Below are 19,803 nucleotides of genomic sequence, written 5' to 3'. Positions count from 1 at the left end.
TTCAACTATGACCTGAATGATTACCAAGTAAATACCGGTTATAGATTGGTACGAACGTAAATGGCGTAGTTACGATACGCGGTCAGTTTCACTATTACTGGTGGTAGGACCTCTTGTGAATCCGCACGGGTAGGTACCACCGCCCCGCCTATTTCTGCCGTGAAGCAGTAATGCGTTTCGGTTTGAAGGGTGGGGCAGCCGTTGTAACTATACTGAGACCTTAGAACTTATATCTCAAGGTGTGTGACGCATTTACGTTGTAGATGTATATGGGTTCCAGTAACCACTTAACACCAGGTGGGCTGTGAACTCGTCCACACATCTAGGCAATAAAAAAAATAACAAACCAACAAAAAACAAAAAAAAATTGCAATTCTGGCAGTTTCGAAACATTAAATACATATAATTATCCTGAATTTATATCTTAATCAACAGCACATTTTTCACGCGGATCAAGATACGAACGGCTCGTTAGTAAAATTATTATTTTAAACGTTCAAAAACTAGTGACTATTAAAAGTTGGAAACACGCATTTGTGTATGCATTGAAGGTAATACAGTGGATTCCGTGTTTGTCTGTAATCACGAAAATAACGTTCCACTAATTTAACTGCGGGCGCAGAGAATTTTGCCAGTGTCCAAATTTTTGTTAGTACACTTATCTATATATTAATACGTGAAGCAAAATTGAACTTTGTACCCCTTTTTACGAAAATTGCGCGAACGGAGGAGAATGAAATTTTCCACACTTATAGAGAATATAGAGAAGAAGTGCACAATGCTAATTTTTTTTTTTAATAATGCATGAAAGATACATTAAATCAATAAAGAAAACATTACACACACTACATCCCATGTATTTGACGCACGCACGCATGCATACTATTTATTGTCAAACTTTTGTTCTTGACGTCTGTTGTCAAATTGAGATTAAATATTGTTCGTCTTTGTTAATATTATATATTATTAGTATAGTCTTGGCGAAATTTGTGTTTATAGAAGTATCTATATAATACAATCATAATAGTGTACAAACTTACAATTCCAATTATATATAGTCGAATTTCGACTACTGCGGGACCTCTAGTATACATAGTTAGCTATAACTGTAGCTGAGCACTTGCGCATAATTTAGCAATTAACTCTATAGCCTACGCAAGCGATTAAATATATAAAAAAAAAACTATTTTTAATTTTATACCATTTTTCATTATATTTTTTGTCTAATTAACAAATGAATTTATGGACGTCAATTCGACCAATGTAGATAATATAGTATTTTTATTATATTACATACATATTTAGTATGGCTCCTTTTCGTTTTTCTGTATGGGGCTTTGACCTGGACTTGACTAATGATCTTAGTCACACATCAGACCGCAAACGGGTTGATACCTTCGAAATGTGGTGCTGGAGGAAAATGTTGCCTTATGCTCTGCACATCGGATCAACGTTTATACGCAATTTTTTACTGGTGGTAGGACCTCTTGTGAGTCCGCACGGGTAGGTACCACCGCCCTGCCTATTTCTGCAGTGAAACAGTCATGCGTTTCGGTTTGAAGTGTGGGGCAGCCGTTGTAACTATACTTGAGACCTTAGAACTTATATCTCGCATGTATGTCGTAGATGTCTATGGGCTCCAGTAACCACGTAACACCAGTTGGGCTGTGAGCTCGTCCACCCATCTAAGCAATAAAAAAAATAAAAAAATACGCGCGAAGCTCAAACTCAAGACTTTCTAAAGTCTATTGGCCACATTGCCAGAAAAAACGGAGACAGTCTTGAAAAACTGGTGGTTTGCTGACAAAGTGAAAGGAAAAGATTTCGGGGGTGCAGTCTAATACGTTGGACTGACCAGATCCGCACTACCCTTGATTCGATCGTCCATGATGCCCTCCGAGTAACCGAGGACAGGGTGCGATGACGCAATGATGAGACAAGAGTAGGAGGAAGCAGTTAATGTTCGGTTAGTGTGATGCCGATTCATTAACGGTGCTTTTAGGTACCTCAAGCACCGATCACCGTCCTCGTCGAACCCGTCGCTTGCGACGAAGGACCCGACGAGCGTATTAACCCACAGAAACAGCCCACTGAGTTTCTCGCTGAATCTTCTCAGTGGGTCGCGTTTCCGATCCGGTAGTAGGTTCTGCGAAGCACTGCTCTTGCTAGGGCCAGTGTTAGCATCACTACGGTTTGAGCCCCGTGAGCTCATCTACATGTTAGGGCGAAGCCGAAAGTGTGATGTGCGAAAATGGATGGGCGCAGAGTGCAGTTTTTTCATTTATTGCAGTAAATATGTAAACGATCTCACGGTCTACGTGGTCATTACAACCCATAGATATCAAACCTTGAATGCGCTACTGATCGTAAGTCACGAGGTTGAACTCTCAATTGTGTTATGGTTGTTCCAGCCTTCAAGCCGAAGCGCGTGATAGCCTTCCACCAGCAATATGCAAACTGGTATACTCGGGCAATAGACTTTTTATATATGCTGGCAGAATACTCGGAGAACGCTGCTGTGCCCAGCAAATTCATTAGTCATCTTTTACAACCCCCAGGAGAAGAGGTGAGCTACTTATTCTACGCAGACATCGTGCACCCTTAATACCGAACACGGTATCACAAAAGTCTGGCTTACCGAATGTATTTATAATGTGTAACGACAGTACGTAGGTATATCAATCGAGAAATAAAAATGAAACTCCAAAAAAGAAACAACATTTTTTCGTAATTAAATAAATAAATCTAGGACTAATGACACACGGTCATCTGGCCTCAATCTAGGATTCCCTTTACTATGAGAAACAGAAACTGATATACATACTTATATACGTTTAAATTTATACATAATCCTCGTATTCAGATATACAACATTAATACAAAGAGGAAATAAACGTCCAGCATTTAGATAGGGATTCTAACTATCGCGTCATTGTCCATCACCGTCAGTCAGGATAAAACTTAAAAGGTTGTCACAATCCAGAATTTTTTTGCGTGATGACCGTAAAATGGCAGACCTCTTATAAAAATCGATTTAAAGATATTACGTATAATAAACTTTCAAAGTATATTTTACTTTTAGTTCTTAATTATACATTCAGAATCCACTCAAATCCTCAAAATCCGTTATTGGCTTGAAATTAATAATCCACTACTTCCTAATGTGTGCATTTTCCTAAAAAAATAAATCTAAACAATATTAATTCTTCTCATCTTTCGTTGCATGATACTTTACTAGATCTAGGCTTCATTTATCTGCGGATCAAGGTTAGCTTTATAATATAATCAAATAATTAATTAATGGACTAATAAATTCATTATTACTTAACGAAGCAGAGACATCGACTTCCACGAGAGAAGACGCCTGTTTCGTCAACGATTTGGATATTTATATATTTATACTAGCTGACCCGTCAGACTTCGTAGTGCCTCGATCGATAAATAAAAGACCTAAACTTTTGTATAAAACAAACTTAAAAAAAAACAAAAGGAATCCGTCCGACGGGGGGGGACACATCAGTTTTTATATAATTCCGAGCATTTTCATATTTTTTCAATCTTTTAAACCTTCTCTGGACTTCCAAGTATAATTCAAGACCAAAATTAGCCAAATCAGTCCAGCCGTTCTCGTTTTAGCGAGACTAACGAACAGCAATTCATTTTTATATATATAGATAGATATTTATATTTCTCTACTATGCGTTATTCATCTCTTTGATGTAGTTGTGTTGAGTAAATTCTTATCACACACGAAGCAGACAGAGATCCATTTGGTTAACTAGCGACGACGCCTTTTAGGTTATATTTGAGGCACGTGTCTGGAGTCCTGGCACGGCAACAGCCCCAACTACTATCGATCAGATCTCGAACAAAGCGTTCGCCTGTGCGTACTCCGTCACGAAGCTGACTCATTGGGAATTACGCACTTTATAATTTGTCGCAACCGTGTTATCTACGATGACGTATTATCATTGGCCGATGGAGTGAAATAAAAAGGAATGACTACATAATTAAAATTAGATAGAAGATGTTTTTTTTCAATTTTGACAATAATGGTACTGATTTTTATGTTTGTATGTAACGCCTAGTGTTGTGTTATTGTTTTTAACCATTGCATATTTCCCACAAAAGATACTTACTATATAAATATTATTTAACAAGTTTGAAGGTATGCAAATAAAAAACCATCCAAAATAAGTTCACCCGATATTGTAAAGAAATAGTCATTATATTAATCTACACCGTAATAAGACACCTCTAATTTAACAAGACAATCCTTTGAACAGTTTTAGCAGAGAGTGCCCGTATAACAGGGCCTTAGCTGTGTGGGTGTGTAGTATATAGTCCGTACATATATATATGTGTTTTTGACGTACTACACTATGTATAGCACAGAGGTATGTATACACGAGCCGAAGAATGGCGAAAACATTGTGGGTAAAGTTGCGTTCAGGTCGGTAAAATAAATTTGGGATCTGGTCATGAACGTTTTCCAAGAATATTGGTTCAGTAACGGAGTTGTCGTCTTCTTTTTTTCCCCATTGAATAGCAGGTAGAAAGCACTGTACAACTAATTATGTAGGTAGCTCTTTAAACACTAGCAAATGAATGTTGTGCGCGGTTTCGTCCCAACTGATAAGTCCTTCGTATCACGGTCACGTAGGCATAGTTAGTGCGCGATCATACACACAAACCGCGAACGTGGTTCGTCTGGACAGCACAATCGCAGTCAGCGGCCTCGAACACTCGGGGTCCGGCCACATTTGCGGCCCGGCCGACTGCAGTTTTCAGACCGTGTGTCCCCGCCCTTACGTGTATGTGGTACTTACGTACTGCGGTATGTGTATAGTGTGCCTGTGTGCGTAAAACGTGTAGGTGTAGTTAGACGAAGCTTATTTTTGTGTTAAAGTTTCAGGTACTCTGCGAGCAGACCGATCGCAGTACCACAAGGACTAATATCGAGTTTTATTTTAAATGTCTACGTATTTTTCAACATCGCCATTATGTGCTATCGTTTGAATTAGTAAATGAAAGATACCGTTATAATGAGATATATTACTCTAAAAATCTTCACGGCTACATGAGTACAGGAGTAATCAAGTTCAGTACTACGCAAACTATATTAACTACATTAACAAAAAATACTCAGATTTTTTCGAAAACATTTAAGTAGATCGTTAATTAAATCGCAATCTTAAAATACAATTGACGAAAAAATAAACAATAAAAGAAATTTTTTCAATCGTATCTAACAGACTGTTCGAACTACTCTGTGCATTTGCGTTATACCTACGTATTACATACAGACGTACGTATGTATACGAGGTGGATGCTGTGAAATCTGTACCTATACGTATGTAGCAAGGCACACATCGCTTATACGAGCGTAGGTATAACGTGGCTTGCAACCGGAAGGACGATGCCATATGGAAGTTTACTTGCTGGGGTTTTCAGAAAACTTAGAGAACTTAGAGCGAATTGGATTTGGATTAATAAGTATCTCAGAACTAATAAGATATAAGGCACAAATCGCCTTTTCGCATTAAAACAATGTACAATTTTCAAAAATATTCGAAATTGAATTAATATGTATAAACATTTGGTATCACATTTGGTGTAAAAAAGAGCGTGGTTTTGTTTTAGTTCATTATTGTTTTTGGTTTTTATTTTTTCCTTCCGAAGCTGATATGCCTTGAGAGGCTATATCAGCGTCGCCTTAACTGGTAGGTGAGCTCACGGGGCTCAAACCTGATGACGTTGCTAACACGAATTCTAGTAAGAGCCGTGCTTCGCAGTATCTACCACCGGATCGGAAACGCGACACACTGAGATCCGGCGAGAAACTCAGAGGGCTGTGTCTGAGGGTTTTTTTTAGTTTACCTATGTGTTCACTACTATTAACAAAATTAATACATAGTTTTATCTTACTTTAAAAAACAGATAATGTAACTGGTAAAAAATGAAAAATAAATGTTGCAAATATGATTAATATTAAAAATATTACATGTTAAACCTTTAAAACACTCTCCTGTAAAATTAGTCAGTTTTGAGATTATACAGTTTTAATGCGAGAAGACGAAATATAAAATGTACGCACAAAAATATACTAGCGATTAGCATGGCTTTTGGGCAATACAAAGCTCTGGGCTATGCTAAGCCTCACGCTTCGTTACGTTATATATCACGCGGACCAAAACGGCTTGACGACTAGTTATTAATGTTAAATCACTCAACAGGAAAATGCTTTAATGACTATTCAATAACCAACAAAAATGACGAATGTGTACACATTTATGAAATACCTATTTAAGGCATGAAAATCCTAATTAATTTAGGATCGTTTAGGTATGCGAATATACAGTGAGAAAAGTAATATAATTAACTTTCAAACACCTACGGTTTTATTGATACGGCGGGTTGTAGCCAATCGTTGTAAGGATTTTCGTTTCTTTTTGAACCTTTTTAAAACTGGCCACAGAAGAATAATGCAGTGAAGTATTCACACGACGAGGACTTCACAGATCCGTGCGATTAAGGAAATAAAATAAGACCAACGCAATAGCTGAGTATTGTACGGTTTAGAGTATGCAGCTCCAGTATTAAGAGATGAGATCGGATCTAATTTTTGGACCAAACACTTTCATACGAATTCGTGTCCGACATTTTTGTCTGCTTCTCTAAGACCTAAAGATTGATGGTTAATGTTAACATTCGAATTATTTAAAGATATCTATTTCATACTAGGACCAAGTAGAATTTCGATATTCTGAAAGTAAAAAAAAAAACTTATATTGCAAAACATCATGCCTCTATTGTAAATTCGATTTAAAAAAAAAAAGACTTCTTCACTATTTTGCTCCAAAACGATTATTTGAAAACTTCAATGTTCTAATCAGGAAAATTCATAGGATATGCAAATGACCTAGAATACAATGCGCTTAGTTCACGAGAGATCTAGGAAGATAAAAATATATTTACGTCTAAGCATTATTTTTATGGCTGAGTCATGAAGTGGCCGTGGTCGTTGCGACATCGGTAGTATTTATACGTTGCGACCTCAAATACAACAATCGTCACGGTGTAGCTTGCACGTGGTGGACAAAGGGGGTTGAGCGTTGCCTAGACGTTAGAGAATGACAATTAACATATTCGTGAAATGTATTGTTTTTCAAATGGACGATACTAGCTTTTAGGTTGATTTTGTAGATAGTTTGTTTACGCTTAAACTTTGTTAATTCGAAATTCTTAGAAAATTTACGAGTGGAACATAGTAGAAGCATTTCGCTATCTCTTTCGCGCGCGTCATGTAACACAACGTGTAACATTTCGTTATTCAAAACTTACTTTAAATAATACCATCCAAAGTTGTATGAAATTACTTTGTCATTAAAAAATGGAACTGACTAACCATTCTTGTTCGTTACATACATGCGTATTTTAATGAATACTATTGTATTTAATTTTAACTGTACAATATCACGAATACTAACTACAGTGAAAATTAAACTGGCCTTTTTTTGGAAATATACCAGTAATGTTTCCTTAGCAGCTTCGTCTTATTAGCAAAAAGCCTCAGTTTTATGTGTACATCTATCACACATCCCGCATTATGTAAGTTAGGTACATTCCATTTTTAACAATTACAATTTAATATCACCTTAACTTTTAATGTGAGATTAATAATGAATTTATTCTTGTTAGGTAAATCGACAAAATCTGAACATTTTCCTTTGATCGAGTAACTAAAAAAACATAGAAACAATAGCCATCATCGACCAATCAAAAAAAATAAGTCAATATGATAGTGAAATCTTCTAGCATTTTTTTTTCAACTATTGATAAACTTCGACCAAAAAATTAGTTTTTACCTGCGCGAAACAGAACCCTTCATACAAAGAACGTTTAGATAGATCCTGGCTCATCGTTCAATGTCTAGCAAAACAATCCCATTACTACAGTATGAGTTTCAACCTAGCAGGTGCTACAAGATCCCACGCCGAACATCGGTATACGGAGCGAGACGTTACACAGCGCACTGTAGTGCTATCTTTGAATAGTTAATTAGCTAAGCAGTCGAAACCGCAAAACCTGAATGTACGAAATGGGTGTTTCGCAAATATGTTTTTGCGTGATCACGTAACAGAAGAGAGGTCTCGCGTGTGAATAGTCAGGAGACCTTAAGGTCACACCTAAACGATCTTACAGTGCATGAACTCAAATCGTAAGGATGAAAAAACTTTTTTCATTTTTAAAATGATTATTTTTTGTTGTTTGAAATAATGTTATCCAATAAAATCAATGAGTAATCTTGTTAGCTGGCGTCATTTCGTGCTTGACAGAGACAACGATCTGTTTTAATAACTAATCAGTGAAAACCAAACTATATTAGCTCTTTCTGTTTTACTCGTTACTAAGTGAAGGCTTGGCAAATAGTCTATTATTATCTCAAAGGGTCAGTTGACAATGATTCCAAACTTTATCAGGGTTCTGTCGCTAAAATTCTTTATTAAAATTCACATACAAGTGTATAAATCTAGAATTATGTTCCGAATACGTTCGTTTTCAAGTTAGGTACCACAGTAAATTTAGTCTCGTGCAGAAAAACGTGTATTATATAAATCTGCCAAGGTCGTGCTGATTTCACACTCCAACGAATATATTTTTAAGACCTCCGAGAAAGGCCGAACTTCCCTCCTACCACCCTACGTGAAACGACCACGCCGCTCTCGGCTGTCGCTTTTTTTTTTAAATGTTTACCAATAAAACTGTGTCAATTAAGAATTACTTCTACGTGAATTAAGTTTCTTTAATGATAAAATACAAGTGAACGTTCATAAAAGAACAGGGTCATTGCATAATGCAGAAGTAACTAAACTTGATTTAAATTGTAAAAGTTTCGATCCGTGGGAACCTAGATTTGAAGAGCCTTTAGCATTTAATTCTGTTTTATTTTTTAAAATATTAACACCCAGAATATTAGCATTATTTTTTTTAACGCATTCAAGGCACAAGACGCGCCGTTGTTCGCGCATTTATAATCGCAGCTGATAGAGTAATGTCAAGTGTCAAGGGTAGGGTTGTCGCTAGCACGTCTCAAGTAAGGTTAATACATGCGGCTGTGGTCTTTTCCGCGAGATATTCCTTAATTTTAACGCGTTCGTTTTAATTGGCACCTAGCTTAAATGTTTTTGAACTGCGCAAAAGGGAAATGATTTGAGCTATTATTAGGTAATCTTCATCAAGTTCTTAATGTTGCTAACTAGCTTTGGATTATATACGACAAGAACGGTTACTAACAAGGCAATTATATAATGGTGTCTTAGGGCATTTTTGTTTACCCTTGAATGAATTCGATACTGATCAAACAATGATTTAAAACCGCATATATGCAAGTTTAAAAGTTTCGAAAACAGAGGATAGCATCTTTCAGTAAGAGAATTTAAAGTTGAATAGCAGCACCAGCCTAGGATTTTTCATCATAATATAGTTTATAGTTAACAAATCAAAATTACAACTGTTATCTTGTCATTAATCCAGCCTTTGGGCATGTCCAGATTTCTGACGTTTTAACTAAAGCGAGAGACCTTGCTCCCGAAATTATAATAAAGCTTGAAGATGAAGCCTTCCAATGTAAAATCTGTTGACGTGTTACTTAGATGCTTGTTTTTAATGACAGGCTCAAAAGCACGGTCAACACTATGATCGTTCTTTGAAGTAAATTATATTTTTTTATCGAAAGAACAAGACCTAAAAGATGCTAGTTTTTGATTAGTTTAGAGACGTCTTAGAAGTAGCAAGATTGCGCATGCGCGGTGAATCTTTCATTAACATTAACAGCAATCACGAGTTTATTTTTAAGTAGCCGGTAAAAGCAGATATTTAATTCAGCTTATGGTTAAGGCTACCGTTGAAACAGGCACCTATTTATTTCAGTTTTGACGTCACTTCAATGTGTGCACAGGTTGACGGTACAGATGTGCATGTATATCTAACACACTTAGGACGAGGTCGCACTGGCGATGGACGAGTCAGAGACTTTAAATTCAATTCTTTACAATTCGAAAACATTTCGATGGTTCTCGACGATTATCTCTCGCAAACGAGTTGAGTAGAAGTCACAAGGGCACATAGGCGAGTAAGTTCAGTCGAAAAAGATCTCGATTGTCGACCCGAGAAACGAGATAATCATGGACAGAAAATAGAGGCGGAAATTCCGTATCGATAGTGGGTTTTTCGATTATTTTTAACATAACGGACTAGTATATCGCTGGGTTTACGCGCAAGCATTTACGATATCGTTCACGTTTCGGGCGGACGGACCGCACCGGATTCAACATAATGGGCATTTTGGCAATTATAGAAAGCTCCGCGGCATTTAATGTTTTGTTTGTTGGTTATTTCTCAAATGTTCGTTTCAAAGTTTTTGGTTAATATTGTCTACCAGGATATTTTGGGTTTCATGGGCACACATAAAAGTACAAATCCGGTGTGTCCGTGGCGCTGTAGCTAGGGTATCTAATTGCTAGACTAATGTAGCAATAGGTTCTTATAGAAGTTCTTTGTAAGTCGTCAACTGAGCTAAATTCTGAAACGATGTTGTACTCTCTTTGATGATTACCATTACCTTAACCCATAGACACAGCCCACTGAGTTTCTCCCCGGATCTTCTCAGTGGGTCGCGTTTTCTGCGAAGCACAGCTCTTGCTAGGGCCAGTGTTAGCAACACTCCGGTTTGAGCCCCGTGAGCTCACCTACACGTTAGTGTGAAGCTGAAATAGCCTCTCAAGGCTATCAGCATTGGTAGGAAAAAAAATATTGATTTCAGTTCTATAGCGAAGTATACTATTTAATTGTTACATCAAAAATGACAAAATCCGTACAACATAAGTCCGTACAAACAGGTACGACCATTCAGTCTGAAGCTGCCGCGAAGCTATCACGCGTTCCAGTTTGAAGGGTGGGTCAACCGTTATACGAAATTCGTTTGACGATGTCTATCGACTCCTGTAAACACTTTCGTGCAAAGTTTTTTATGGTCTCGTGATCCTTTAGAGCAATAAAAAAAATAAAAGAGAGTAGTCTGAAATTAGGCTGAAACATTTATATAAGAAGCTTTTGGTCGCGTAAATGTTTAAAAAAATAAAGTACAATCACACACACACACATCCTATACAAATCTCAGAAATAATACTTTTTTCTGTATTCCTGAAATCGTTTGCGCAAAATTTTATAATTATTATTATGACCGACTTTGGCTAGTTAAGACGTGAAAGCGTAACGAAGTAATTCGCAATTATAATATTTATAATAATATAGACTAGGCACTTTATAGTACTCTAAAATCAAGTTACTACAATTTTATTTACAACAATATCGTTGTAATCTAAAGTATAAGACGCTCAATGTGCGCATATCGATTGATGCGACTGGTGTTCAAATTTCGCTTTCAACTATACAAGTTTCTATTGAAATACGTACTTAGCACGTGCACATTCCTTCCATGACGACGAAATAATATGGTTTCGTAAAAAAAAAACGGAAAAATTATATTTTGCCTAATCAGTGGTGCTCCCCGCACGTAGTAAGCCCGCACGGATTGCGGGTGCGTTTTAGCTTGAGGGATGGCACCGCCGGACTGTGTCAAGCTGGACGTTTTCCACACAAAGCATGGCATTTAAGTGCCAAAGTGTCGGCCCAATGTGTCTACCGTGAGCACGTCCACCCTTCTATGCAATTACAAAGCTAATCTATACTAATATTATAAAGAGGAAAGATTTGTTTGTTTGTTTGTATTGAATAGGCTCCGAAAATACCGAACCGATTTGAAAAATTATTTCACTGTTTGGAAGCTACGCTATTTCCGAGTGACATAAGCTATAATCTTTTTTGAAAAAAATTAGGCTTCCTTACTAAAACTCCAATAATGTAACCCAAGGTGTAAAAAAATTACTTAAAATATTCTTTATATCGCGTGCCGTGCGAAAACGATTGATGATAGAATAAAATAATGTACTATGACTTTGTAGAACCCATCATTATTTACAAAAAGTGTCGCGACAGCATATGTCTAACTATTATAGTTATGCCGCAATAAGTGTTCTTTTATTTAAAAAAATTAAACAACGTCAAATATCGTTGAAATTTTTGTTAAAGACCCGAGCAGAGCCCGAGCGGAGCCGGAGCGGGCCGCTAGTTTAATATAATATTTCAAACAAAGTCATAATAATATTAGTTGTAGAAATTAATGTTAGAGGAAAACAAAAATCTACTCTGTAAATAGTTGTGGGCCGATACTCCCTACACAATAGCTGGCACAATTGACACCGTTTACTCATAATACGACAGATTCTGATGTTATTATTACTCGTACTAGAGACAAAGATTTGCCATTTAATTTAGACTTAGTTTAAAATATTTTTTTCCAAGAAAATGCAATGTGTCAATATTTATTAAATGTTAACTTAACATACACCTAAAAACCTTCTACAAAAACAATGGACAATGACCGGGCCCGAACTAGGAAGGCCAAAGCAGAGACATTCGCCATTCATCTCGAAAAAACATTTTTTTCCCAATGATGCGGACATCGGATGCGACGAAATCTCAATTGACTAAGTACTTGCCCAAGACTTATTCGAGGAGACTCCAATCAAACCTACAACACCTACATAAGTAAGAAATGTGATCGCCAATTTAAAAAATAAATCAGGCATCTGGCTACCATTTAATTACGCTGCGAGTCTTAAAGGACTTTTGCCAATAATATCTAAGTCTGCGAAAAGTACTCGCACGGCTGAAATCAGCATTTCACTCTCTCCCTTAAGGAGGGTAGGAAAATTTACCCACAATAACATTAGGCACAGAACCTCTCACATGAGGATGTGGACACAGTTAAATACCTTAGACTGCATCTGGATCAGTGACTGACATGTAAAAACCACATAAAATTGAGATGAAATAAATGCCAGCTTTGGAAGCTTACTACACTGGTCACTGAGAAGGAAGTCAAACCTGTCAATAGAAAATAAATGACTTGTGTAGAGTGGCTATTAAGCCAATTTGGACCTTTGGTATTCAACTATGGTGGAGCTCCAGCCATTCCAACATTGAAATCATTTAACGCTCATAAAACGTCATATTACAAACCAGAACCAGAGGGTTCATAACCAATGCTAAGGTTTACCAGTTAGCAGAAATTTCTACCATAAAAGAAGAAATAGCTAAGACTTGCACTAGATACAAGTCTCGCTTGTCATAACATCCAAATCAGCTAACCTCAAAATTACTTAGCCTACTTCATCAATGCATAAAAAGAGCAAATATTTTAAGTTTATGAAAGATCCTGCTAAACAAAGAGATTGTTATTGGATAAAGGCCTCTGCAAGCCAGTCTTTTCCCCTCATCTGGTTATAGTATAAGCACTAATCGAAGATAGTAGTATAAGGCTCATACAAAAAATTAAACTTTTAATATTATTTTTATTTTATAAAATAATATCTAAATTTTGTCTTAGCATTTTATCAATACAATACAAACCCTCACTACGAAAACACCTCAGGCACAGATCTGATAGCCCATCAAATATATGCTGTTTTCAACTTCTCTTTAGAGCGTTTAAATTAATTAAATTAGTACTGTTGATTTACACAGGCTAAAAATGTACTAGAAAAATATTAAGGCAAAGGAAGAGATAGATGAAATATAGCACTTAATGAATTTATTCATTAACCACGTGTTGTATTTATCTTGATGCTCGGAAGGGAAGATGACAGTGCAGACTAGCAAAGCAATATTTTTAATAATACCATTTCGATGTATCAGTGATCCTTTTCACTGTACACAATCGGTATGTTCCTCATTACAGCCAAATTTGAGATAAACCTAATAGAAATTTTAATGGATCCTACTTACACTTTTACAGATCATGTACAATATGTGATTAATTAGTTGGCTTGATAACGTTTTTATACAAAACATTGCTAGAGCATTGTTTATTAACAAATTTTAAATACCAAAAAGATTTTACATTATTCTTATACAAGCTATACAGTAACCTAATGTGACTTTTTAAAATAATATAGTACTCCATCATGTATATTTCTCAAGGTAAAACTATGGTTATCTTAACCTTTCATTTAGTTTACATCCCAGGCAATCTTGAGTGTCTACCACATTTTATGTGTATTGGAAATGTAAGAATAGTCAAGGGACTCTTTAAAGGAGTTTTGAGAATAAATATAATGAAGTAGACTTGAGATGTCCCAAAAAGATGAGATTATTTTAAAACAGGATTATAGATGGCAGTATTATTTTTGCAACACACCTACCTTGGCTTACAGTCCAACTTACTTAACTCTAGTGGCAAGTGATATGATAGTAAAAGGTGCGACGAGATTGGCTCAAGCTATTTCTTAGAACACTGCACATGGTATATATACATTACCAAAGATAGAACCCAAGACCTTCTCACATCCAGAAGTTCCAAACAATCTGTAAGATTAGGGCTATCAACAATCAACCATGGCAAAAAAGTACTCTTAATTACTACAAAAATGTTATCTTTAGAATAAAATTTAGGATTCCAGAACTGAATAATTTTAAAATAAAAAATTTCAGGTTTATCTCAGATCTTTGAATGTTAACACTAAGTAATTAAATCCATGACTAACTTGTGTCTGAGTTCTTAAAGTTTTTTCAGTAGTAAAAGATTTCAGATATTTTTTGTAGAACAAGATAAAAACAAGGTACTGGTTTTTATTGCAGCAGATAAGTAATGTTTTGACGGATATTTTAAAAATTTAATGATCATTCAGAATTAGTAAAAATGTACTAATACAGAAATAGTGAAGAATTATATCAAAGTAATTTATGGATTACACTCATCCCATAAATATAAATAATATGAACAGGAAATATGTAAGGCCACATGATTATCCTGTTGGATGTGTAATTTGTCCATTTTATTAGAATCTTTAGTGTTAAATGAGATTTAATAGTTAACTCTAGGTGTTTATGTACTTGAAAAAGAATTCATGATACGCATGTATTACATTCTAATGATTTAAATCATAGAAATAAATTCGCTTATTCTAAAGCATTTAGCTTATTTGAAAGATGGTCATCATCAATGATTACTAGTTATGAGTGCATAGATGATCAGAATTATAATTTATCTGCTCAATATTTAGTGGTATCTTAATGTTATATTTAATTATAGAAAAGTTATATGTAGAAAGAAACTACAATTAATAACTTTGCTGTGTGTAAATTATTATACTTGGCAATCTGCACAGTTTGACAAACAGTTTTGCAGATTTTATTACTAGCAACATTGTGTTTTGTTTCTTATTTTAAATTTCCCAGTGTTGTGTCAAACTAAAAGTATTAAGAAAAATTTAATCATTTTGATGTTATTAAGGACCATTATTTAATCTGGATTTAGAACTTTGTTTAAATGCTGTTTTTTCAAGTATAATTTTAACACAACCTTCTAATTTCATAACACCATGCACTGTATTGTAAAACCAATGAATGCAAGGAGATTGGAAATGAACAAAGAATTAATAGCCTAACTTGAGTGCGAAGGCTGGCTGCTAGATGCAAGTAAAACAGAGACTTCTTTAGTATTTATCAGTGTTATTACTTTGCCAACTATTGCCACACAGGTAAATGACCTGTGTAGGTGTGTGCGCATAAAGATCACCTGATCATTGACGCTGACTGCTGCTTGCATTTACTGCTCGTCACACTGTTCACCTCCAGTCCTCAATAACACAGTGCACTATACTTGAAATTAATTAAGGAGCTATTAACTTGAAATGACTGGATTTAATAGCTCAGGCGATACGATACGCACGCAGAGTGCACAAATAGCACACTCACTATTCATGCTCACTGTGACACTGATATAAACACTACACACTCAAAACAAACACCACAACGTTTTCAGGTGCTTCCGAACACGATATTGGAGTCCCGAGGTGTTTCACTAACTGGAGTAGGGCTTAGCTCGCGACCTAACCTAAAAATGCAGACCCATATGAACAATTGACAAGCACAGATGTTCCCAATCCGAGGCGGAGCACATGACATCACCCCCGAGACACGACCGTGCGTTGTTTCACAAAGGACACGAACGTAGTCCGTGCGAGGCTACTAGTATGGATTTGTAGGCAAAAATGCTTTGTTTGAATCGGAACGTATTCGCAGCCTTCGTCGCGTATATAGCTATACATAAGCGCGTACATTAGGTACGTGTGGCGCGCGGTGCACGGCTCGAATGCACTTAGCCATAACTCACTGGCGAGCGCCACGATCCGCGCGAGCCCGACCAGCGCCTCGCGCGCTCCCCTTTGTCTCTGAGGCGGCTTGACGAGTTTTAGAGCCCCGCAAAAACTGTAAACACGAGCTTGATTTATGATCCCGGGCGACGGAGTCATTCACGCGGATGGACCGGGGAGGCGGTCACGCTCGAGCGCTGCGCTCGCCCGATCACTATCGGGGTGTCCTCGCCTCGCGCTCGCGGACGAGGCGACGTTTCGAAATGGCGCAGCGCGGAGGCCGCGGGAGCGGGAGAACGTCCGCTCGACGATTGAGGGACGAGCGCGGTGGACGTTTCGCAACCTCGATCGGGTTCGCGGGGACCGAAATAATCGACAGCGTGGGCCGCGGGCAGCGAGATACTCACGGCCTGGCGGCTCGCAGCGGGTCGGCGCCGGCGTCCATGGCGCGCCAGGCCCCGGCCGCTGGGCTGCGGGCCGTCGGCCGAGCGACGCGACACTCTCTCCGACCTCACTCGGGGCGCGCCGATAAGCTTTGTTGCACCATCTTGACGACGCTGCACTTCCACTGCGGCACTTCACTTCGCGTATAAACACTTCGCGACTAGTGTTTTGTTACATCGGTTGACTTTTCTTTGAAAAATCAATATACATTTTCCCAGAGTTTAGATATACGGACGAGTCGATGTCCAGCGCAGGTTAGGTGCGTGAAGTTTGCAAGCTTTTTTAGCGCACCGGTGTTACCAACATTTTTTTGCCCATTTTTTGTTTTCTGTGTTGTGATTTTTTCTAAAGATTTGGAGCTAACTTCATGTTGGTTCTACGTTTTTGGGTCGTTCACAATACCCCAGTTGTTCGTAACAGTGGCGCCAATTTAAACTCGTTTGGACCAAGTTTGTGTGAAATACTTAAATGATATGACTTAAATGACTTAAAACAATATACATATTTTAAGTTATGAAGATATATACTATAGTAATGGTTTTGATATTGCTTTAAATTAAATATTCTTTCTTTTCTTATTGCTTTTAATTGCTTTCATGTTACTAAGTGAGGAAAGTACATCATGACGGCAGGTCGATCTATATAGTCATCTTGCAATTTGATTTGATTTAAAAAGAAACGACCAATCGACTTACTAACTTAACCCAGTTCTAGTAGGACCGTAGATTTCGACTAATAATCGGTGGGAAAGTTAAGTTATAAAATAATGTGAGGAAATAAATATTATGACTAAGGGATGGGCAATAACTTGTTTTTTTTTTGAAGGGATTGTTACTTCTTCGGAGGCACTTACTTCCCTTCACTAGAATGGGTCGGCGAGCACGGTGTCAGCCAGGAAGGATTAACTTGAACTGACTTGTGAAGCCCATTACGTAATGCTTAACTTCAATGATTAATCAATGGTTTACTGAGGTGAATGAACTTCAAATGAATACTTTATTCAAAATGAATATTATATAAACTAATGGCATCTTCTATGTACATCATGTTTTGAAAATGTGTGCTTTGATTTATTGATTTACATACAATTATATACACAATATAATTATGATATAATTTTTATGAATTAGATGATAAATTATAATTACTACTTCAGCACGGTGCTGTATATCATTTCAGTAAATAAATTTACATTTACAAAATACTGAATTTTGTGATAAAATCATACTTCATTATCATTTACGTATATATTATAAAACAGGACTTGAGAAAACATTTTTAATGCTAAAATAACAATAAATTATAACATGTAAAAGTTTGTGTTTTAAAGTAAAACAGAAGCATGTCACGCGGATTGAACTGTGTGAGAAATCAAACATATTTTTATGGAAATCTAATACCATAGTATCCATTGAAATTATTCAATTTACATTTCCCTGCACTTGAAGGGACAAACAAATTTACTAGTAAAATCTTCCATGTTCACATATTAGCTTAATTCTTGTTTTTTCAGGCAGCCGATGTCTTCGGTCGTGTGAGGAAGCCGAATTGAATGAAGAAAATGCGATCCAGGGTTAAGTTGGAGGAGTTGAATCTCACTTTAAACATAAAAAGTGAAGAGATCACACCTCCACTTAATCTGTCACGCTTTTGTATCACGCCGTACTGCTCCAACTGAAGTTTTCCCCGGGACCGCCGAAGCGTTGTGACGCGACTCCACGCGTGAGCTGGAAAGATAGATCTGGCAGCGAACCATGAAACTGTCAAGATCCCCTGTCCAACTCAGACATGAAGCCATTCTGCAGCCGAGACGAATATCGAACGCTGTAAAATTAATAAAACGTTAATTTAAAGCAAGTGAGTTAATTATTGCTTTTTTCCCATTCGCTAATGGAGAAAATGCGCCCAACGCGGAGTCGCTTTCTGGCGCTATGGCGCTATCACAGCTCAAATAGGTGCGGCTAACTGGCAATGATAAGAAAAGCGATTACATTATCCCTAAACGTCAATGGTCGTACATAGCTCTAAAACGAATGTACATTTTAGCAGTCAAATAATTGTCACGACGCGTATTAGCATGGCATGTCACATGCATCACACGATACGGGAAACACATGTGCCATTGGACCACCATATGTTATTACGTAATCGTTTCGTATTATTAATTGTGGCACTAATTAAATTGTACTCTCCGTGAACACTCGTGATGTTGACGCGCTAAGTGACTTCGTGGCAATTGGGTATTTAGATACGTACTGCTATCTCTAAAACTGAAATTGCTTCTGCCACGTAGAACGATCTCGAAACTACAAGTTTAAAGTACATAGTACTGCCGATTAGAAAATAGACTTTGAATCTAAGGCCACTAATGAATAAAGGGGTCCGATAAAGTTACCCTGATGACGTTGGCTGGCCAGTGATGAAGTTCCAATTTGTCACTAATTGTACGCTTTCCTTAGTCCCACAGTCAATCGTAATCACTGTTCACACTTCGATAGAGACCCGATCGATCGATGGGCTCATATTTATACTTTCGTCGATATCTTCAGATACGATATCAGAGAACCGACACGAGGCACAAACTTCCACCATGATCGTGATAAGATTTAACGGAACAGGGAATCGATTGGCCCCCGCCAGCCATATCAGGCGCGCAAACACTTCACTCCACCAATCGGCAAGGTATCGGTGATAAGGGATAACTGATGACGAGGTCGTATCGAGCGGTGATGTGAGGCTCTGGTACGGCGGAGCGTCGCGCGCCGCTATCTGCTGACGATGGCTCCAGCACGACGACTAGCCGTTTTGTTTACTGTCGAGATACACCTTTATTACATTATAATTATCTCGGTTTCAGATAATTCCACTATTTTCTCGTAGCTGTTAGAGCAAAACGCATCGTCAAACGCATCGTCACGAACCTAACCTAATTTTCGACTTTCGTAATTTTGACTTACGGTCGTTTATCGTTGACGGTTGTAACCGAGATAAGAAATCGAAATGCGTATGTAATTATTTTTTTTTTGTACCGCTCAATTCAAATGAAGCAAACGTTGGATTTGAATTTGGGTAAAACATT

The 19,803-nt window shown here is 37.3% G+C and overlaps 1 protein-coding gene and 1 long non-coding RNA gene across 14 annotated transcripts in view; one reads left to right on the top strand and one right to left on the bottom strand.

The window, feature by feature from the left end:
• LOC114248693 (Thymine DNA glycosylase) overlaps positions 1 to 17,000 on the bottom strand; it is a 66,483-nt gene extending 49,483 nt beyond the window's left edge. For 9 of the 13 annotated variants that reach the window (XM_028182027.2, XM_028182028.2, XM_028182029.2 and 6 more), the window contains exon 1: positions 16,688 to 16,996. In XM_028182027.2, coding sequence (XP_028037828.2) covers positions 16,688 to 16,725 — 38 coding nt within the window. In that variant the 5' untranslated portion in view covers positions 16,726 to 16,996. Of the gene's footprint in view, positions 1 to 15,703 lie in introns of all 13 variants that reach the window. The other 4 variants (XM_028182032.2, XM_089739858.1, XM_089739859.1 and 1 more) reach the window with 2 other exon arrangements.
• A 549-nt stretch (positions 17,001 to 17,549) lies between these two features.
• Positions 17,550 to 18,577, top strand: LOC114248694 (uncharacterized). Its single transcript, XR_003624959.2, has 2 exons — positions 17,550 to 17,696; positions 18,238 to 18,577. It is a non-coding gene; the product is annotated as an uncharacterized LOC114248694 (long non-coding RNA).
• Positions 18,578 to 19,803: the final 1,226 nt, after the last annotated feature.

This window comes from Bombyx mandarina, chromosome A1 (genome assembly GCF_030267445.1).
Source record: "Bombyx mandarina strain Sakado chromosome A1, ASM3026744v2".
NCBI lineage: Eukaryota > Metazoa > Arthropoda > Insecta > Lepidoptera > Bombycidae > Bombyx > Bombyx mandarina.
Note: the sequence above shows the minus strand (reverse complement) of the source record. Positions and strands in the feature narration are given on the sequence as shown.